The sequence below is a fragment of the Martes martes genome (genome assembly GCF_963455335.1).
Source record: "Martes martes genome assembly, chromosome: 5".
NCBI classification, from domain to species: domain Eukaryota; kingdom Metazoa; phylum Chordata; class Mammalia; order Carnivora; family Mustelidae; genus Martes; species Martes martes.
Genome location: NC_137892.1, coordinates 26,106,869 through 26,129,678, shown reverse-complemented (window position 1 = coordinate 26,129,678; position 22,810 = coordinate 26,106,869). Strand labels below are relative to the sequence as shown.

Sequence of the window (22,810 nt, the reverse complement as noted above, 5' to 3'; positions counted from 1 at the left end):
CACACACACACACACACTAAGAAAAAGAAAACTTCACTGCGTTGTGCTTGAAAGAATCACAGGTTTTTCATCAGTGTGACTAGACGCTGCCTTCACGTCCTAGAAATACTTCTACAGAAGTACCTCACTTTTCTCAAAAGTAAAGCTAAGGAGGCTTTCAGGAGTGGCTCCCTTTCCTGAGGCTGGCATCAGTTTTCTTCTTTTAAAATACACATGGATAAGGAAGATGTGGTCCATATACACTACGGAGTATTATGCCTCCATCAGAAAGGACGAATACCCAACTTTTGTAGCAACATGGACAGGACTGGAAGAGATTATGCTGAGTGAAATAAGTCAAACAGAGAAAGTCAAGTATCATATGGTTTCACTTACTGGTGGAGCATAACAAATAATATAGAGGACAAGGGGAGATGGAGAGGAGAAGGGAGTTGAGGGAAATTGGAAGGGGAGGTGAACCATGAGAGACTATGGACTCTGAAAAACAACCTGAGGGTTTTGAAGGGGCGGGGTGGGAGGGTGGGGGAGTCTGGTGGTGGGTATTAGGGAGGGCACAGATTGCATGGAGCACTGGGTGTGGTGAAAAAACAATGAATACTGTTACGCTGAAAATAAATAAAAAATTTAATTAAAAAAAATAAAATAAAATACACACTAGGGTAAATATTTTACACCCAGAGACAGATCAGATGAGGCATAAAAATGTGCAGAACGAAATTCACAGGGACATACTGAATTCATCTTTATGATTTCAAGATTATTTCTTCAATGTCTGAGCAGATCTGGGTCTCTCTCTCTCACACACACACTTTAGTAGAAGAGACAGTGTTAGATAAATAAGGAATTCAGGGGCGCCTGGGTGGCTCAGTGGGCTAAAGCATCTGTCTTCGGCTTAGGTCATGATCCCAGGGTCCTGAGATCGAGCCCCGCATCAGGCTTTCTGCTTGGCAGTGAGCCTGCTTCCCCCTCTCTCTCTGCCTGCCTCTCTGCCTACTTGTGATCTGTCTGTCAAAAAAATTAAAATAATAATAATAATAAGGAATTCAGCAACCATTTTCAAAGAAGGATGTTCTGACATTTTTATAACTTCTTCAGAAGCAAAAAATGTTCCCTGTGGCAAGGTCCAGTCATAACTCTGTGGCCTAATTGGAAGGAAGCCATAAAGGCAGGGCCCTCTCTGTTCCAGGGGAAACAGCCCTGCCTATGGGGCCAGCACAGGTCTGGCCCAGAGAGGTTTCGTTGAGAGATTTACAAGTTAGCACATGTTCCCTTCTCTGACAACCCGGGTATATGCACATCTCCTCAGATGGCACTCCTCATTTAATCATCACGTTGTTAACATAATCTTTTTCTCAAGAGAACGAACCAAGCTGTGGATTATATGCAAAGGATCCGTACAAGGAAATTTAAGCAAAGGTCTCTAGAATACCCTTTCTTCCTCATGAGGCTGGCAGTCAGGAAGAGAAGGTAGAGGGGCCTGGGAGCTGGAAGGGCCCTTGGCTGTGACCTAAATTCTAATCATGTTAAGATTTCTGGGGCTGGGGTGCTCGGGTGGCTCAGTGGGTTAAGCCTCTGCCTTTGGCTCAGGTCATGATCTCAGGGTCCTGGGATCGAGCCCCACATCAGGCTCTCTGCTCAGCGTGGAGCCTGCTTCCCCCTCTCTCTCTGTCTGCCTCTCTGCCTACTTGTGATCTCTCTCTGTCAAATAAATAAATAAAATCTTAAAAAAAAAAAAAGATTTCTGGGGCTTTCTGACCCAGAATCCCTCATCTTCTGTTTTTTGGTTTTTGGGTTTTTTTTTTTCCCCAGCTGCTTTTTCCATTCAGCTGTTATAGGTACCAGACTCCTTTTCAGGTCCTGAGGTGATATTATTTTTTAAATGCCAAGAAAGCTCTGCCTTGTATAATCTCAGGAGTTTTTCACTGATTTCATGTTGCTCTTAATGGAATGAAGGCTTGATGGCCTCTGGCCAAGCCTCATACAACAAAGAAAACAGCTTCCCACGCACTGGCCCACTTGACGCCAGTGACCTGCGTAGTCCCATGGGGGACCATGGTCCCCACACAGAAGACTGTGAGCTTGCCATCTATGTTGATGTCCAGTTAGATCCACCCCAGACACAGTCACCTAAGTGACTTTTCTGAGACACTCTTGTGACCGAGTCACTTCTCTGCCTCACAGCTCCAGTGAATTCCCTTTGCCCGAAGAACAAAGTTTAAACTTGTGAACATGGCCCACGAAACCCCGCCTTCCCTTCCCGACCACATGTCCTGTCACTTGTCTCCCTCAGATTTCATGCCCTAGACATACTAAAGAACATACAATACTCTCCTCTTCTTAAGGGTTTGGAACAGATTGGCCCCTCTTCCTGAAATTTTCTTCCTTCCCTCCATCCTTGCCTGGCAAGGTCCGGAAAACGTCCTGCTCATCCTGCAGATCTCCCCTATCACATCCCTTGAGAACTCCCTCTGGTCCCCCCACCCCCTACCCCTACCACTGGGCTCAGTTAATTGACCTTCCTGCTTGTACCACAGAGACTCTGCTTCTTCTATTAGGCAACTTATCTCCTATGCCAATTAATTAATTAATTAATTAATTCCTATGCTTATTTATGTATCCATCTCTCTGAGCTATGAGCCCCAGAGGGACTTAGATCTTATTTTCTTCACAGCTGCGTCTCAAAACCCAGCACAACACCCAGTGCATGACAGCAAACCATGAATGACCGAATGAAGGAAGGAAAAATGAATGAATGCGTGAGAATCTGGCCAGGTATATAAGGTCAATTCCATTCCTCACTCCTTTACCGGCAACTGAAATCATAGCCCAGGACTTCCAGGGGTCCTCCCTGGTCCCGCAGCATATGTGAAATCCCAGCAATATCCTTCCCACCCCATACACCTCCACTTCCAATCATCTGTTCTCCTTGACCCTGGTAATACCAGTGAGCCTAAACCTGACCAGTCTTCTCCCACCACATCTGAAATTCTATGACATGGGTGCAGCAGCTTCCTTTCATAATGCTGTGACAGGTCACAGAAGAGACAAAAATCCTGCTACACACATCAGGGAACACACGAGTCTTTAGGGCCTGGGCGATGCCACCGTCCGCCATACACATTTCTCTGGACTTCCATAGCTGTAAACAAGCTCTACCATGAATTATAATTTGGATAGAACCAAATATAGAAGCCTGCACCATGGGTATAACTAAGGTTTGACTCCATGACTTCCCTTCTGGGAACTACATGTGGTTCATTGTTGTCCCCACAAGGCGTAAGAGGTAAACTTCAAATTCAGGTCTTTGCCTGGTTCTCAGAAACATCCAAGCCTGGTCTGTGTTTCTAAGACCAGATGTTCACTCTTTACAACACTAGAGCCTGGCCACGTATCCAGAAGTATGACAAGACTATTTCTGTCTGCCTGGGACCCTGAGATCTTCCACATTGCTCATGTTAAGTCTCCCAGGACAGCGAAACTTCACCCATAAAGAGTAAAAGGTATACTAACCCCAAGTTCACAAACCTTTTCATCTCTTATTATTTGTATGCAACTAATTCTAGGAAGACTCTATTTTGAAATGGAAATGTAGTTGTAAGGATGAGACTCACTTTGGGATTTCCTCCGCCTTGGATATGGGCTTCAGATTTACCAAAAAGCCATTAAGAGGAAGGTTCATCCCCTTGAAGAGAAGCCCAAGGAAGTATTTAGAGTCAAATACTGGCCATGGTTTCTCAGCTATACCCATATAGGATTTAACACTGTACCTAAAAGTCCTTAAGCAACTTGGGACTATCCAAGAGCCCATGTGTACCCACTCTTAGCTGCCCCACCATGGCTCATCTCTAAGGTTGTCAGATTTACTCAATAAAAATCCAGGACATCCAGTTAAATCTGAACTTCAGATAAATAATATTTATGTTTTACCATAAGTATATCCTAAATAAGATGCGGAGTATACGTATACTAAAAATGTATTCATTGTTTTTCTGACATTCAAATTTAACTACATATCCTATATTTTATCAGTCAAATCTTATTCATTACAAATGGTTGAGACTCATAAGGATCCCAGGGATGCCTTGGAGAATCCTTGGCTTTTATTTATATACCCTAAGCTGTGTGAACCTGAATTTTCCATTCCAATTAACAGGCCATAATGAAGTATAGCCTCAATTTTCAGGCTTTCTCTGCTTGTCATTGTCAATATCTTTTTTATTGTAGAGATGTTGATTTTTTTCCAACCTCAATAGCTCATCAGGAAGTATATAAAAGTTCATCAGACAAAAGAAAAACAACATGAATCTGAAAAATTACAGGTACCGCCTGGTGTTTAGTGAAAAAGTATTAGGAAGATTGAAAAAGGCAAATTTAATAAGCAAGTCTCTCCAAGGATATTTTCATAGCTTCATATCCTCCCACACTCTGAAAATATGATTGCATCAAGAACACAGAACCGCTAACTGCATGGAAGGCTTCCTTGTGGGTCTATCAAATTGAAGATGCGGTATGCTTAGTGAGCTGACTAGCTGCCTCAGGGGCATTGGCAGTTGGTGGAGCCCTTCCAAAGGTCTGGATGGAAATATCAAGTTTTTCTATGGGTCTCCACCCTGGTCCTGGTATTACCACACCCTTGGCCCTTGTCAGCTCCAGATACTGTTTTACCTATCTTCACTTCTTTGTTGCTATTCAGACAGCATACTAGACTTGACATTACATAAATGAGTTTAAGAAGCTACTTTTTAAAATTTGGTAGACAATCTTAAATCTATAGCTTACCTTCATCCAGCTACATAAGGGTTTTTAAAAAGAGTCAGTTGACGTACCCCATGTAACAAGCCCATGCTTGTTTTAGAGATGTAAAAATGGAACATGATATTTAAAGGTTTTAGTGGCAAAATCACCCAGTCTTCCAGAGACAATAAAGGAGAATGATCAAAGGCATGGATTTGGACTTGCTCCAACGTCTCAGGCAAGTCCCTGGAGTAGATGATCATGCCTCATCTGCCCTTATCTGTCACAGGGGACTTCTAACTATACCTTTTCGGTGGGTAGGTCGTGAAACTTCCATATGATAGCTACACATAAGCCATTAGAAGAATAAGTGACACAGAGTTAGCACTTAGCAGATGTTTACTATTCACTCTTGGAAATTGTCTCTATGAAAATGGTTACTTTACCAGTGGATGAGTCAATGGGAGAGAGTAAATGACAATCACGGCAAGCTGGTGGGGACACAGTTCATATGTATGTGAAAAAAGAAAAGTGTGTGTGTGTGTTTGTGTGTAGAAAAATGTATGAAAGTTTGCCTATCAAATGGTTCATCATATTAACTCTTAGGATTGGAATACACTGGGGAAGGATTAAAGAAAAAAGTTTTATTCCATTCCTCTATCATTTGAGTTTTTGCAGATTTAATATATTCTTTGTGAAATTTTTAAAGATGTGTCAGGATAAATGTTTTGAAGTTTTCCTGCCATGCCTGTATTATTTTGGAATTGCTGGCATTTCTTCCTATCTTTGGATCTACACTCATTGAGTCAACAGACCATTCTGGAGGGAAGGGACAATAGGACTGAAATGAAGTGAGAGAAAAAAAGTCTGGGAAGTGGAGACACCTTATCATAACCATCCTTTGGGAAAAGGATACAATGACAAATGAGGCAAATATCCTACCCTTGTGATGAAAAGGACTCCTTGGGCTGAGAGTGGATGGAGTCTTAGGGCATGTACACAAGAGAACCAACCAGAAGGGAACACACACACACACACACATACACACACATAGAGCAAGCACTCTGATAATACTCTGCTTGTCCCCAAGTAAGCCTGTGTCTCCAGTAACCAGAACTTCACCCATAGCTCCCCAGCAAGAGACACACCCGGGTGGAACCCATTCAACTTCTTGTGTGTCCACTCTGCCAGGACATTCAAAAACCGACTTGTGGCATGGCCCATACCCCTAGAGAGGCTGTGGGGGTGATGGAGGAACCCCTGCCCACACTGGGTGAGATCAAACAGAACCAGCTCAGAACTCCCCTAGGCCAGAAGTTTTCTGCACAAAAAATACTCTGGCTACCTGGGCCAAGTGCACTTCATCGATCTTGACATTTCTTAGTACCTGATATGACAATGTACAGTGACCTCAGGCATGAATAAATCCTTCATCCACCCCCGTGGAGGCTCCAGGCTAGTGCTATCTGGTCCCAGCTGAACTCAGGGCTATAGAATGAGACCAAATTTCCCAGATGGCTCCAGGAGTTGTTCCCACAATCCTTTTGGCCGGATAAGTCTCATCCTACAATATGATAATGGGACCTGCCTCACAGAGTCATTTTGTGGACTAGTAAATCCACACAAATACATAGAAAAGAACTTTCTCATTAACTGCTAGTGTTATATTCTATTTCCTGTCCATGATAGAGAGGTTTAAAGATCACATTCTCAAGCCCCTCAGAAAAGGGGAACTAGCTGTTCTGTTGACCATCCTGCTTCACACCACATTCTCAGCATAGGCTGACTCTAGGTTTAATAAGCCATGAACATTTACTGTTCAGATTTTGAGGAATAAAACATGGAGTGCCTCAGAGAGGGAAGAGCTTCGCCAAGAGATGAGGGAAACTGTTCTCCAGCATTGAGAAGACGAGAGGAGTGGTTTGGGGACCCAAAGCAGCAGGGTGCTCAATTCAGATTCTTGGATGAGGTGAGGAAATCCCAGAGTGGAAGATCACTTAAAACGCCTACGAAGGGAACCAAAGGCCTACAGGCTGCTCCAAAAAGCATGAGAAAAATGGCGGGGGCCTGTCAGGTTGGATGTACCCATTGCAAATGGGACAATGGGTGTCTCCACTGCGTAAGTCATTAGAGCTCATAGGACCTTTCCCACTCTATCCCCACACATCCAACATACGAAAACCACACACACTCACACACACTTGGTACAGATTAAAACCATTCCCTAATTTGTTTTATGTGTGATTTCCTTCCAATTTTTGTTTTATGGTTTCTTTGGTCTTCTACTTACATGGATTTTGGGACACATTTACCTCATGACTTTTATCTAAGTCATCTTAAATGGTTGGTAATTCAAAGCTGAGTTTGGTCAGTGGTCTAGGGACTCTAATTTGCTGGAAGGTATGCTTGGTATGAGCTTTCTTGTGTTTAGAAGGGTTTGGAACTCAGCTGGATGTCTCCATGGGCCTCCTTTTGTGGGTCTCCAGACAGGGAGAATTCCATAATTGCAAGAACACTGGTGAGCTTAACACTTTCAACAACCGAACATCCTCTGATTTGTGAGGGAGGAACCCCAAATGTTTATGAGGAAATTAGGATAGGAGACTGAAAGTTGACCAAAATCAGGAAAAAAAGAGGAGACTAGAGAGACAAAAAAAGGATCTTAAAAGATAGAAAGGAATTGGCAAAGAAGAAAGGGGAAAGGCAAAGATTCCTGACAGGTTCATCTGCTTCAACAAAGGTAAGAAGGATTATTGATCTGTGAAAATGGCAGCATTTAAAGCAGATAGAGTTTATCAGAAGGTGCTGAGAATAAAATGAGAAGCACGATTATCAAATTATACATTAACTGCAGTGGCATTTTATTTTATTTTTTTTTAAAGATTTTATTTATTTATTTGACAGACAGAGGTCACAAGTAGGCAGAGAGGCAGGCAGAGAGAGAGAGAGGAGGAAGCAGGCTCCTCGCGGAGCAGAGAGCCTGATGTGGGACTTGATCCCAGGACCCTGGGATCATGACCTGAGCCAAAGGCAGAGGCTTAACCCACTGAGCCACCCAGGTGCCCCTGCAGTGGCATTTTAATGGGGGGGGGGGGTGTTCTGCGGGACAGCAGTAAATGCTCGGGAGAGAGAAGAGTAAAAAGTCATCTCAGAGGGATGACGAGGCTCGCAGAGCTGTGTATCAGAATTGGACAAGTGTTAGCAAGCACCAAACGGATCAGGAACCCTGCTTCCTTCACTGAGTGAACCCAGACCCACAGCCAGCCTTGAAAGAAGGAGGACTTCAGGAAATCCTCATGTTAGTGACGTTAGATTTTGTTCGTCAAGACTTGAGAAAACCCCCTCACTCAGATCCCCTCTTTAAAGCCCATCTTTCCCTTCATGAGCTTAGTTTGGCCTCCCCCCTCCCTCCCAAGCTCGGTGACACTGAGCAGCAGGACGGGTCATGCGGGTCTTCTACCCACTGTGGTCCCCATCTGTGGAAGACCAAAAGCAGGGACCAAATACTGGGAAATAAGAGTGACCAGGAACCGACAGAGCAGAGCTGTCTGGGACAGGGTGGCCCCAGTCAGTTGCGTGTGCCTGGCATCACCCCAATTATGAACACCTCTGGAAGTTCTCAGAAGGCAGAGCCTGGCCATCTGCACCCCAGAGTCCACTCAGAGACCTCAGTCATAGCTTCCATGCCTGCATCTTGCCTGTGTCTGCTCAGAGTTTTCAGATTCTCCTTTCCCCCACATTTCTTTAGAGAAGCCAGGGTGCGTGAGGTGACAAGGGAAGGCTCAGGGCAGCCCAGACGTTCCTGCAGTCCAAAAGGACACCTGGCAATAACCTCCTACCTTCTGGCTCCTTTGATTTTCCCATTTGGAGGAGTGGTTACTTCTTGGTGCTTCCAACTGCTGGCTGGAGGTAGGCTGTTGCAAGGCATCTGAAGGCAAGCAGCAATCCTTCAGATAGTCTGGCCCTTCCTGACTGACAGAAGTGTGGAAGGCTCTCAGAAATACTGCTTGCTCCAGAGAAAGGATGGACACAACACAATCGTGCAGTAACACCTGAACTGGGGGTGGGGGGGGGAAGTGGTGCTGTATTCATATGGATGAATAACATTGAACAGTTAAAATAATAGACCTAGGTCAGTTAAAAATTGATACAGATAAAACATGAAACCCTAGGACTGGATGAAAGAAAATGTGATGCACAATGTTATATTGTGATTATATGTATATGAAAATATGGACTGGATACATGCAAAACTCTGATACTGGTCACTTCTGGGAAGCTGGGGGAGGGGCACTAAAAATAGGTCTAGAAATGGTTATGTGGTTTAAAAGTATCTATAGGAGCCCCTGGGTGGCTCAGTCAGTTAAGCATCTGCCTTCAGCTCAGATCACGATCCCAGGTTCCCGGGATGGAGCACTGGGTCAGGTTTCCCGCTCAGCGCAGAGTCTGCTTCTTCCTCTCCCTCTGCCCCTCCTCCCGCTCGTGCTCTCTCTCTATCTCAAAGAAATAAATAAAATCTTTAAAAATAAATAAATACAAAAAAATAAAAAGTATCTATAAAATGAATTATTCAAGTTATCCATGGAGCATAGGATTTACCTTCAATATCATCGTTTATCCAGGAAGCCCAAAAGAACACACAGATAAACTAGTAAGTTCAATAAGCCCGGTGGATTCGAGGTCAGTGCATGGAAAAATCCATCAAGTTTCTCTAGACTTAGCAATAACTGCCTGCTGCTGACTCGTAGCCACAGGCCCTCGTGTGACTCCGTGCTTTCCTGGGAAGTCTTCTCTCTCTCGTTCTTTCTCTCTGTCCCTCTCTCTCCCCACCCCCACCCCCCGTGCAGGGAGAACAGCCAGAACTCTGTATAACCTGCACCCTCCCAAGTCCTGTGGAATCAACGCTAGGTGTGGAAGATTCCTGGGGGTCTCAAGGAGCAAAGGAACAAAGCGGAAGGTGAGAGAGCACAGCAAAGCCTGCCAGACAGAGAACAGAATCTCCCAGAGGGTGGTGTGAGTACAGAAGGGTAGACAAGCCTTAAATTCTGAACTCTGGGAATGACCGTTAAAGGGGCCACTGGGCATCTAGAGGCAGAGGGACGTGGACACGCAGATGGCACCCCCTTCGGAGAGGCCGAGAAGCTTGAAGCCAGTGAGGAAGCTGGGAGATAATAATGATGGTGACTGAAATAGTGACAACAATACCAGATCACAGGAACCATGGCTGATTCAATAAAGCCCCATGAAAGCCCCCTGTCAGCTCCTGGAAAAAAAAATCCATGGGACTTTGGAATTGGACCTGGTTCTGCTTCATTTTACAGAATCTCTGAGCTTTGAATTACTCCCTTCTAATTCCATCAGTTCTCTGAAGCCTGGCTTTGGCCCCCTACTCAGATTAGAAAGACGCATGGCACCCCCCTTACCTCTCCATCCATGGACAGCCTCATGGGTTGAAATGAGTCTTCAGGACCTCCCAGACATCTGTAGTTCTGGGGGCGCTGGTAGCAGTGGGGTGAGGGTGAAGTTCAGGAATGACGGTGTCCCAAACTTGAGCAGCTAGAGTAAGAATTTATTTGGCAGCTGACCTGTTAACATCAGAACTGGAAATATCCAAGCTTCTTGGCTGAACCTCTGATTACGGCCCTGTCTTCCTCCAATGCCTGACTGTGGTCAGGCGGCTTCTTTTCGAGCGCCGTGACGAAGTCCCATCAACCCCGGAAGAAATTGTTCCGTGCACAGCTTCCACACGAAGGCATCTCTCCTCTGCCCTGGTGCTTCCTTGCAAAGCCACAACTAAGAGGTCTCCAACCAGGCCAGAACCGGGGAGACACACACAGCACCCACCAGCCCCCCGAAGACCGTCCCAGTGCTTTCAGTCACGACCCACGGGACACGGTTTCTAGAGTACCTGCTACTTACCGGCAACCTCGGTGGAACTCAGCGTGTTGGTCCCGGTCTCCTGTGAGAGGTGGAAGCCAGCCTTGTGAAAACGGTCACACCGAAGTCTCATCCGTCCCAGGGGTGTGAGTACTGCTGCTTCTGCAAAAGGACCGTGGGGGTCCTTGGCACTCACATGAAACCTGGTTCGCCAGCCGCTAGCGAGACCAGTGCACATGGTGGATAGACAATTTTGACTCAAGAATATATCCAAGTGAGGTTTGGAAAACAGCCTTTATTACATAAGACATTCATATGGTCCTGTGATGCCAGACAGAGCGCTGGTTCCTTCATCTTCCTTCACGTCACTGGCATCCTGTCTTCTCCCTGGAAGCAATTCAACAGATAAGGCGCAGCAGGAAGAGACAAAAGCAACGGGAGTCCCGCTCGTCCGAGTAACCCTTCACCTCCGTCTTAAAGCTCAAAGCCATGCACACCACAGTGAGTTTCTTTCCAGATCAGCTACAGCCCAGTCAAGGTGCTGGAACGTTTCCAGATCTCTTGGGGCCTCACTTCCGAGTTTCTCGCCCCTCTCTCACTCTGGGACCTCTGGCTCTGGCCCTCACACCTCAGACCTCTGCTCCCGCTAGGCCCCTTGTCCCCGCATCACACCACTCCTGGCCCTTGAGGTTGTGCCGAGCTCTCTCAGTCCCCCTAAATTCCTCCGCAACCTCATGACGTTGGCTCAGATGATGCCAGCCTCAGACCTTACCTCTCCCAAGAGAAGGCCACACCATCTTCCGGGATCTTCTGGCTCACGAATCTCAATGGCTATGTGGAAACCAGAACAAAGATACTCGGTAATTCAAGAAGAAAGGTGCTCTGTTAGCCTGAAAAGTTCAGGATAAATCCCCACTTCCAGTCAGATCTTTCTTAGAGGCCTGGCAAGAAGCCAGGGCCGCAGTTACCTGCCCCGCCCCCAACCTTCAGGGGTCCCCTGAGCTGTGAAAGCCCCCAGCTCTCCCTCCTTGGCGGGATGAGCCTGGACGGGAGAAACAGGGGCAGCTCGGAGAAGGCATGGCTCCCGCAGTAGCCCCAGCCCCTGCTCACTTCTTGTCCTTTGGAGAATGGAACACACAGCCTGGGCACTGGCTCCAGGGTCGCTTGGGGCTGAGGTCTTCCTGCGGGGGCCGCTCGTCCTCCTTCTCCTTTTCCTCCTCCTGCCTCTCCTGCTCTTCCTCCCCCTTCTCATCCTGCTCCTCCTCACGGGTGCCTGCGGCTTCCACGGTGCCTGTCAGCTGAGCCATGGTGAGGTGAAACACGTGGCAGCTGAAACCTTCCCGGATGCCATGCTGCACGTGCTCCTGGAGGACCTCCAGGGTGGAGAAGACCCGGCAGCAGGCCATGCACCTGTAACCGGCCTCCATGGTCACCAGCCAGTCGGGGGTCTTGGCCCTGGGACTCTCCTCAACCGCGGGCGACCCCGGTGGGCTGTCGGACTCCGCCCGTTCCTCGTGCTCCTTCTCCTCCCCGCCGGGCTCACTGTCAGACAGCAGGTTTCTGGTGGACACGTCAGAGGGGGGAGTCCCTACCCACACGTCCTCGGGAAGGGTCACTTCTTCCATCTTTGGCTGCTTTTCTAGCGACTCCGCGGTCTCCTCGGTCTCCCAGGAGACAGCCACGCCCTTTTTCATTTCTACCCGCATGTAGTATATTTTCATGCCCTTTCCCTCTTTGTTTGTGTGCAGAGAGGACACACAGGTCTTATAGGACAAAGGGGATGAGGAGAGACGGTGTGAGGGGGGAGCAGTCTCCCCTTGTTCCTGAACCTGGGTTAGGGGTGATCTAGGCTGGGGACTGTCTTGAGGTACTCGCCGGAGTCCTGAGAAAGGAAATTAGAGACATAAGAATGTGAGTAGGAGGCAGGCCAGAAGTTGAGGGGGTCTTCACATGTGAAGATGCATGGTGCGGGGAGCCTGGGGTCAGTGTTCAGAACCGGGGTGGTGTCATCTAGGCACTTTTCATGCATGTGTAAGGATGTTGGCAGGGCGTCAGTATCCAGGGGTGTGGAGCAGGGTGGCGAGGGGTTGTGGAATGTCTGGCATGCTGGTGGGTTGTGTGTTATCTGTGATGCCATCGGTGTGCTTGTGGAATGTGGACAGTCATGTAGGAAATGGTGCTGTGGATCCCATGTCTCGGAGGCAGGATCTGTGTGCTGAGAATGAACGTGCATGGTGTGGAGTACAGCTGTGTGCCTCAGGGTGCAGGGATCTGAGCTGGACGGTCGTGCTCCAGGGCTGGAGACCTGGGCTGAGGAGCTCTGTCCTTCTTTGGAGGCAACAGCAAAGGCACAGCCTACACAGCTCCTTCATCCTGTCTCTGGGCACCATACTTCCAGCCCAGATCTTTCTGGCTCATGCTTCTTAACATCCCCACTGTGGTTGCAGCAGGGCTCCCCTCCACACACACACTGAGCTCACACCCACGCTCTCCTAACAGCGATGCCAGCTTCCCGGGCTCCTCCGAGGAGCCCTGACCACCTCTGATTGTCTTGGGTTTCTTCTTGGCCTCTCCTGGGTCTATGTGCCCCACACCCAAGGAGCCCTGAACCCTTACCAGCAAAGATGAGCTTGCGTGGAGAAGAGACACAGGAGAAGTATTCAGAGGCAGAGGACACTTCCCCCACTGCCGTGCCCCAACCTTTGGCCACCCCAGTTGATTCAAGCTGAGGGGTGTCCTCCTGTGACTTTGAGACTCCTGGAAAGATAGGAAAGCCTCAGAAATATGGTGAGTGGGCCATGTCTGGGCATCATTTGTCTGTCCAACAAATATCAGCCAAATGACATATGTCAAGTGCAATGAATACACACAGTTCAGAGTCTGGTCCCGGGTGCCACTCCTGTATTGAATTACTATCAACACTTACTTTGTTAGTGTCTGCTTAGGATTGAAGGCCTGAGTAGGTCTGAAATGTGAACATCGTGTGTATCAGCCAAACCTTTCACAAATGTGAGGGTGGCATGATGAGGAGGGTACACACGCATCGGTGTTTGGTGCAAAGTTGGTGTTCACAACTCCGGAATGGGGTGACACATAACCATTTTATAGAATATGGTATGTACTTATGGTGTGTAGTCAATCATTTATTCATTCACTCAAAAATAGAGAGTAGCTACTATGTATTGGGCACTATTCTGGGCTCTGGTAAGGCTCAACATTCTAGTAGAAGATAGACACTAGATATAAGTACAGTAAATGTATGATATGTTAGCTGTCATTAAGTATACAAGGGTTGCCAGAGTTAGCAAACAAAAACAGAGGATACCCAGCAAAATTTGCATTTCAGCTAAACCACAAACAATTTTTTAGTGCAAGCTTTCCCCATACAATACTTGGGTGATGCCTATTTTTAGTGTAAGTATGTCCCATATGGCATTTTGGGATATACTCATACTCCAGAGCTCAGAGTAAGAGGAGAGGACTTTGACACCGTGGATGGTTTGTGAACACAGTGCAGCAGTGATGTGTGTATCTACCTATACGATCTGTGTGTGGTTTGATAAAATCGGGTGTGTGGAGATGTGCAACTTTTTTCTGTGCAAAGTGTATACAGATAATATAAGTGATGCTCTCATGAAACTCCCTTATTATGAGTTCTGTATTCATGCTTACATGTTTTGAATGTCTCCCAGATCCAGGCATGGTGACAGAAACTCTACAAGACTGACTTCACATCGGAGGATACTCTATCCGCATTCTCCCCACTGCTCCCCGCCCCCCATCATACACACAGAGGCAAAAATACCTCACCAATCACTGCCTTCTCTGTCCTATAGCTCCTGCCTGAATCTGCCTCCTCCCCAGGCCTCCAGTCCCAGGGCTCATCCTATATGGCCAGCCCTCCGCCTTGCGGAAACTGGTGGCCTCCCATACGGGCCAGAAGGCTCCGGCTGGCTCCCTGGGGTGGGCTCCATTCTGCCTGCCTCCCAATGTCACCACACCCTCTCTCAAGGCAAGCTACTAGTTTACAGGGACCCTGCGGAGTAAACCCACAGCTGGCAGAGCTCCCTGCAGGGTCCTGACACCATTTCTCACCCCCATCCATCTGGACCTGGTCTCTGAAAGGCCCTCCCTTCCCCTGATCTCCACTGCCGAGCCCCACATCTGTAGATTCACAGACTCCTACGGATCCGTTGATAAATTCTTCCTGCGGAAGGAATCCCATCTCCATGCTTCCAGTATGATGCCATCACTAGACAATCTCTTTTCTTGCTCCTCAGAATCTTTTTCAACAAGCCTTCTCCTTGCTCTTTGGTAAAAGGGACAGCACAACCCATAGATCTTCATCGGCATCCTTCACAACCTCCCTACCCCCACCCAGTGACCCCAGAGGAAGGTGGAACAAAGAGAATAAGAGAGAATACAGGACTGAGAAAAGCCAGCCCCTGTGAGTCTGGGCAACCAGGACCCCGGCCTGCGATGAGTCCAACAGAGCTCCAGCCCCGAGCAGCCTCAAGAGAGAAGTCCTCAGGCGGGCAGGGCTGACCCCCCTCCAGGCAGGGGCATCTGGCCCTCCCATGCCATCTCACACCACAGGGATGCTCAGGAGGGACATGACAGCATCCTCGGCTACTTCCCCAGGGAAGGAGCCTGACGCAGCTTCCTAGAGAAGGTCCAGGCTGGCAGCAGCCTTTGTGCCCCAGATAAGGTGCCCAACGCATACCTCCTCCCTGCTGGGCACTTTCCGGGGACTCTTCACTTTCCAGATGTTTCCTCTTCTGTCGCTGTTTCATGGTACCAGCGACAGGAGTTGCTTAGAAGATGCCTAACACCCAGCTCCTCTTTTTCCGTACCGGTTGGCTCTCCTTGACTCTCAGGAAATTCGCTGAGGTGACCCGAAAGGAATAAAAATTGTCGAGTGTCCTAAATGGCTGAGGAACTCAGACCACACAGAGAACCAGCAACACCACCCAGTGCCTGCTCCAGCACAGGGCTGTTAAGGTTCAAAGGTCACCCGGCCCCAGCGGGGGTTCTCTGACCTGAATGATGACATCAGAGCATTCTGGGGACCTGGATCCCACACAGTCTTTGCAAATGCACGGACCCCATGTTCAAGAACAATTCTTCTTTCCCTGGTGGAACCTCTCCCATGAATTCAACACATCTTCTTAAGAGGGGTAGGGTATTTTGAGATGCTCACTTGCTGGTGTTTCATTTTTTCCCCCTTTCTCCCTTTATTATTATTTTTTTTCCTTTTCTCTTCTGCATTCGAGCAAGTAGAAGACTTTGTGTTCTCTGGCCAGAGGAAGGGCATGGCAGGGCTAAAAGCAGCAAATCATGCTCATCCCCTTGGCTTTTATTTCTAAAATCCCCAACGCCACAGATAAGACAGGACACTTGAGCAGAAACCTAACAGAAGCAAGATGCTTGAAATTCAGTACTTACTGTCTTCTTTTCCTACGAGCTTGTTGAGAGGTACCGACTGTCAAAGAGAAGTCTGTGGACCATGAAGGAGGAGTCTCCAAGGCGTGGTTAGAGCGGAAGATGTGGAGAAAACTCCACGAGGAAGAAGGCAATATTGTGCATACAGGCAGAATCATGGCAACCTGTCCCACATGTCACCCAAGAACCACCAAACCCAAAGGAGGCACGGCAACCAAGCTGCGGGATATCGAAGATGTAAGTGTGTCCTCCCAATAAACAGTAACCATGCTCTCACTCAACCTTCATTCACGGTGGCCCTGTACGACCTCCCAGTAGGGATGGGTGGAAATCCAAAGGGGACACCAGTAGGATCAAGGCTTAACATACAAATCAAGTGGAGTTACACAAACAATTACATCCTCTTTCTTGCGTACCTCTGCTTGTGGGCTGAAATGTCTACCAGTTATAAGTGGCGACCCAACTGCATGCTCTTGATTCCAGTCCAAAATGAGAGACACTTCCTTTTGAAGGTAGTGCTGGTGTAGAGGGAGGAGGCAGACCTCCCCGAAGTCCCTGGCACCAGGAATCCCAACTGGACCAAGGTGAATCCGGATCTGAAGGGCACTGCCGGACATCATGGTCTCCAACAGCAGAGAGTGAAGACAGGACAAATGCAGCCTTGCGAGGATTTGCGGATGAGATTCAACCTTTCCGTTTCTTAGAGAACCCCTAGGTAAAAAGGGGCAAGGAGGGCTTTTCAAAACATCTTATGGTAGAAATTTCCTTTCCTTTTTTTTTTTTATGATTTTTATTTATTTATTTGACAGAGAGAGAGAGAGAGAGAGCACAAGCAGCAGGAGTGGGAGAGGGAGAAGCAGTGGGGAGCCCGATGTGGGACTTGATTGCAGGACCCCAGGATTATGACCTGAGCCAAATGCAGACACTCAACCAACTGAGCCACCCAGGCGCCCTGTGGTAGAACTTTTCAAGCACACACAAAGTTTAAAAAAAAAAAAAAAAAAAGTTGTCTAATGGGGATGTGGCTCCATGGACCTATGACCCAGGTTGAACCATTACCAATATTCTGTCATTCTCGTCCCATCCCCACACCCCTCCCCAACACCACATACACACAGTTAGCTTTTCCTTCAATTGTTCCAGTTTAGGTGTTTCTGGGAGTGTGTAGGGGTGGCGGGATTACTGTGTTTTGAAGAAAATCTGACGTGTCCTCTCTCTCTAAATGCAACAGTATTTATATCCAATAGATGAGGAGGGTTTTATTGTTGTTGTTGTTGTTGTTGGGGTTTTGTTTTTGTTTTTGTTTATTTATTTGACAGAGACAGACACAGTGAGAGTGAGAGAGAGAGAGAGAAACAAGAGAACACAAGCAGGGGGAGAAGGAGTGGGAGAAGCAGGCTTCCCACTGAGCAGAGAGCCTGACATAGGGCTCCACCCCAGGATGCTGGGATCCTGACCCAAGCTGAAGGCAGAGGCTTAACACCTGAGCCACCCAGGCACCCCAGGAGGTTTGTTTTTTAAACACACACACACACATACACAACAGCACTATCATTATCTACCCAACAAATTTAACCACAATTTCTTTGTATCACTTAATAACCAAGCCATAGTCGAATTCCTCCAATCATATTAAAATGTCTTTTTTATATCGCCTTCATTAAAATTAGGATCCAAACCAGGTCCACGCGTTGTAACTGGTCAGCGTGTCTGTTAGTCTCTGACAAATCTTCCTGCCTGTTGGGGGGCACTCCTTTGTTGAAGAAATGGAATCATTGATCTTGTAGTGTTTTCTGCAGCTTGGAGTGGTTGATTGTGTTCTTTCGATGCCATTTAAGTTCTCCTGTTACCCATATTTCCTTCGGAACAGGTACTTAGATCTGGAGAATTAATCAGATTAGGTTCAGTTTCTTGTGATTGCACGATTATTTTAGGTGGTGTTGTGTGCCTTCCTACTACATCTCAGTAAGCACATAAAGTTGTTCCATTTTTAATGATGTTGAGATGGGTCAGTGGGTTCCTGTGACTTCGGTTTGATCCTTCCACGATAATGATCCCATAAGCCTTTCAACAAATAGCATGAGGAACCCCAGAGGATCATGCCTTCATTAGGAGTTCAAACTTCACTAGGTATTCTAATCCTTTCATTCCAAGGAAGGGAATTCTTTTTGCTTCCCCTTGCCCCCATTTTGCCCCTCTCCTCTGGTAGCCATCTACTGTTTCTGTATTTATGGGTATTTCTGTATTTATGGGTCTGTTTCTGCTTTTTTGTCTTTGTTCAGAAGGAGGAAGTTTCTTTTTTTTTAATTTTTTAATTTTTTAAATAAACATATAACGTATTATTAGCCCCAGGGGTACAGGTCTGTGAATCGCCAGGTTTACACACTTCACAGCACTCACCATAGCACACACCCTCCCCAGCGTCCATAACCCCACCACCCAGGAGGAAGTTTCTTAAGACATCCTTCTTAGACCCAGAATTTCCAAAAGAATTGAACCTCTCCTTTCGGCTCAGGTCATGATCTCACAGTCTCACGCGCTCCCTGCTCAGTGCTGAGTCTGCTTCAGATTCTTTCTCTCTCTCGCTATGCCCCTGCCCACTCAGGCTCTCTCTCTCTCTCTCGCTCTCTCTCTCTCAAATAAATAAATAAAATGTTACAAAAGAAGAAGAAGAAGAATTGAACCTCTCTTTACAAAAAGGAAAGATGGTTCCGACGGTACCAGCTCAGGATTTGCAAGCTAGGACCAGTGGGATTTATCATGGTAAGGCAAAGCTAGATTGGAACATACCTTACCCATTCCTTCTTTATTCGTTCTTCATTCTGTAAATCTTTACTGAGTCTTTACCATGTGCCAAGCTCCCTAGATCCTCATGGTTGAACAGTTATGAACAAAACAGATAAAAGGATTTTCTCTCAAGGAGCTTAATTCTAAAAGAAAAGACAGATAATTTTTAAAATATGTAGTAGGTGAGATACTAACAAGTATCATAAAGAAAAAGAAAATAAAGTGGATTTGGGGTCTGTAGGCAATGGGGCATTTCTATGTTAAATGGGAGGTCATCGAAGTCTTTATTCAAAATAGCCCTTTTCAGTAAGACTTCAGGGCAAATGAGAAAGTTTAGAACTAAGGTTATATTTTCCAGATGAAAAGAAGAGACTGGAGCCCTGGACAGGGGTGGCTTGGCCTGTTAGACCATCACAAAGAGGCCAGTGTAGCTAGAGTCGAGACAGAAAGATAGGAAGAGACATAATGAGGGACTCTGCAGACAGTAAGCTATTGTCAAGATTCTGGCTTTTTCTCTGAGTGACATGGGAACCGTGGAGAGTCCTGAGTGAATAATTATATTTAAAAAGATCACTCTGGGGACACCTGAGGGACTCAGTTGGTTAAGCCTCCAACTCTTGATCTCATCTCGGGTTTTGATCTCACGGTTCTGAGTTTAAACCCCATGTTGGGTTCCAAGCTAGGTGTGGCATCTACTTAACAAAACAAGAAGAAGGAGAAGGAAAAGAAGAAAAGAAAGAAGATTACTCTGCTAGATACCCAACTGGGAGATGCCTGGGTGGCTCAGTCGGTTAAGCATCTGCCTTCGGCTCAGGTCATGATCCCAGGGTCCTGGGATGGAGTCTGGCATCAGGCTCCTTGCTCGGCAGGGAGCCTGCTTCTCCCCCTGCCTGCCACTCCCCCTGCCTGTGCACTCGCGCTCTTTGTCTTCCTGACAAATAAATAAATAAAGTCTTTAAAAAAAAAAGAATAGCCACCCGGGAGGCAAGGACAGAATTAAGAAAATCAGAAAAAGCTTTCTGGGGCATCTTCCTGACTCAGTTGGCAGAGTATGCAACTCTTGATCTCAGGGTCATGAGTTCAAGCCCTATGTTGGGTGTGGGGTGTGGAGCTGTTTAAAAAAAAAAAAAAAGTAAAAATTCTGAAAATAAAGACAAATTCATCTCTTTCCTTCAAAAAACAAAAAAATAGGAAAAAAGAAAATAGTGGGCCTATTGCAATTATCCAGGAGAGAAATGATCTGTAAAAGGAAAAATTAAGAAACTAGGCTTCATGAAAACTAAAACCATTTGCTATGTGAAAGATCCTTGTAAGAGTGGGAAAAGACAAGCTATAGACTGGAAAAAAAGATTTGCAAACCTCATAAGCCAACAAACACATAATATCTGTAACATGTAAAGAACTCTCAAACTCAGAGTAAAAAAGGAAACAATCCAATTGGAAAATGGACAAAAGACTGGAAGAGATGTTTCAGGGAAGAGGATGTCCAGACAGGAAATAAACACATGAAGTGCTGTTTCATGTCATTAGTCATTAGGATCATGCACACAAAAGCCACAGTGAGACACCTATCCCACAAGCTCAAATAAAAAGTCGTGACAATACAAAATGCTGGGGAGAATCGGAAGAAACTCCATCATTCACACACTGCTGGTAAGAACCGAAAATGACAGCCACTCTGGAAAGTATGACACTTTAGGGACACCTGAATGGCTCAGTCAGTGAAGCGTCTGCCTTCAGCTCAGGTCATGATCTCAGGGTCCTGGGATCAAGCCCCACATCAGGCTCCTTCTCAGCAGGAAGCTTGCTTCTCCCTCTGCCCTCTCCCTCCGCTTGTTCTCTCCCTCTATCTCACAAATAAATAAATAAAATCTTAAAAAAAAAAGATTATGGCATATTCTTAAAAAAAAAAAAAAAAAAAAAACCACTAAACGTACAACTACCATCCAACCCAGCAAATTGCATTCTTGGGCATTTGTCCCAGAGAAATGCAAAGCCTGTTCATAAAACATACCCATGAATGTTGGTAACAACTTATTCACGATAGCCAAAACCTAGAAACAACTCAGATATCCTTCAGTGGGTAAACGTTTAAATAAGCTGTGATACAGCCATACCATGGGATTCTACTCGGCAAGAAAAGAGGAATGAACTTGGATGAATCTCCAGAGAATTATGCTGAGGGAAAAAAGCCAGTCCCAAAAGATGATATACTAGTTGGTTCCTTTTACCTAACAGTCTTGAGACAGCCAAAATTATACAAATGGAAAATAGGTGCAGAGTTAAGTGGTTAAGGGGTATGGAAGTGTGGGAGGAAGTAGGTGTGGCCATAAAATGGCAACATGAAGTATCTTCGTGGTCATGGAAATGTTTTGTGTCTTGATACTATCAAGCTCAAAATCTAGGTCATGACAGCAGACTACAGTTTTGCAATATGTTTCAATTGGCCAAAGTGGGTAAAATTTCCATGGGATCTCTACATGCTTCCTCACAACTGCACGTGAATGCACAATGATCTAAAAATTAGAAGTTTAATTTAAAAAAAAAAAGAGCAAAAACAAACAGGGGCACCTAGGTGGCTCAGCTGGTTAAGCGTCTGCCTTCGGTGCAGGCCATGAGCCCATGAGTCCTGGGATCGAGTCCCACACTGGGCTCCCTGCTCAGCAGGGAGCCTGCTTCTCCCAACTCCCCCGCCTTCTGGCCCCGCACCTGTGCTTTCTCTCTCTCTCTCTTTCTCTCTCTCAAATAAATAAATAAAATCCTAAAACAAACAAACAAACAGAACTAGGAGTACTTGTTTAAAAATAGAGGTGGGTGGCTATGGGATTCAGGTAAAGAATTGGCTTGCTTCTCCAAGCAAGTTTTTCTTATCACCTGTGCATGTCTCCCTGGTGGGCACATCATGGAAATCCTCTCGCTATGCACAGGAGAGCAAGGAAGTTTACACTGGAGAAAACACTTTATAAACCCTATTTGCTGCACAAATGTGAGCCACAACAGTTACCCTCAGGAGCTGCAAATCTGAATGCTTTTAATCGACAATGGACCGTGAAGTTCTCTAATTCAATCTAAGATTCTCCCCATAGGAGGCAGTGGTTCCACCAATCAAATCTCCAACACCCCTGTGTGTCCTTTAACTCAACTCGAGGCAGACCCTATCTACCCAGAGACAGCGTCAGATTCCACAGGTTAACGAGTGAGTTCTATAAGACTTCCCTAGCCCACCTACCCCCTCTCCACATACACACACCTCAGACACCAGTTGTCACCTGTCCTTACCAGTTGGCTGTAGATGGGAGGTTCTAATGGCCTACCACCTTAGGGTTCGGTCATTTTGCTAGAGTGGCTCACAGAACTCAGAGAAACATTTTGCCTATGAGATTATTGGCTTCTTTGAGAGGACAGAACACAGAAACAGTCAGATGGAAGAGAGGCACGGCACAAGGTATAGGGAAAGGCAAGGAGTTTCCACACCACTCTCCCCAAATCTCCATGTGTTTCACCAGCCAGGAAGCTCTCTGGACCCTGTCCTTTTTGGTTTTTATAGAGGCGTCATTACACAGGCATGATTCATTAAAACACTGGATGGTGAGGACTGATTCAACCTTCAGCCCCTCCCCCCTCCCCAGAGGAGGGGGATGGGACAGAAAGTTCCAACCCTCTAATCATGTGCTTGTTCTCCTGGCAACCAGCCCCCACCCATAGGTGCTTCCAAAGTCACCTCATTAACCTAAGACACCCTTATGGCTCTTATGACTTAGGAAATTCCAAGAGCTTTAGGGAGCTCTGTGCCAGGAATGAATATCTTTTTCTTACGATATCCTACAATTTCTACAGTAATGCCTTCAAGAGTTTGCCTTGTCTGTATCTTACTCTTTCCAATGACAGAAAATTTACTTCCCCTCAGAGCGGCTGGACATTTATCTGTAGAAAACTTTGTAAAACTTAATTTAAGGAAAGGAAACATCTC

General features: G+C 46.4%; 1 protein-coding gene across 1 annotated transcript; it reads right to left on the bottom strand.

Annotated features, from left to right (window-relative positions):
- Positions 1-11,717: 11,717 nt before the first annotated feature.
- On the bottom strand, positions 11,718-15,404 carry FAM170A (family with sequence similarity 170 member A; the record flags this gene model as incomplete). Its single annotated transcript, XM_080803811.1, has 3 exons — positions 11,718-12,493; positions 13,228-13,368; positions 15,335-15,404. The coding sequence occupies 3 exons, from the start codon at positions 15,402-15,404 to the stop codon at positions 11,718-11,720; spliced, it is 987 nt and encodes a 328-aa protein (XP_080659937.1).
- Between the last annotated feature and the right edge of the window lie 7,406 nt (positions 15,405-22,810).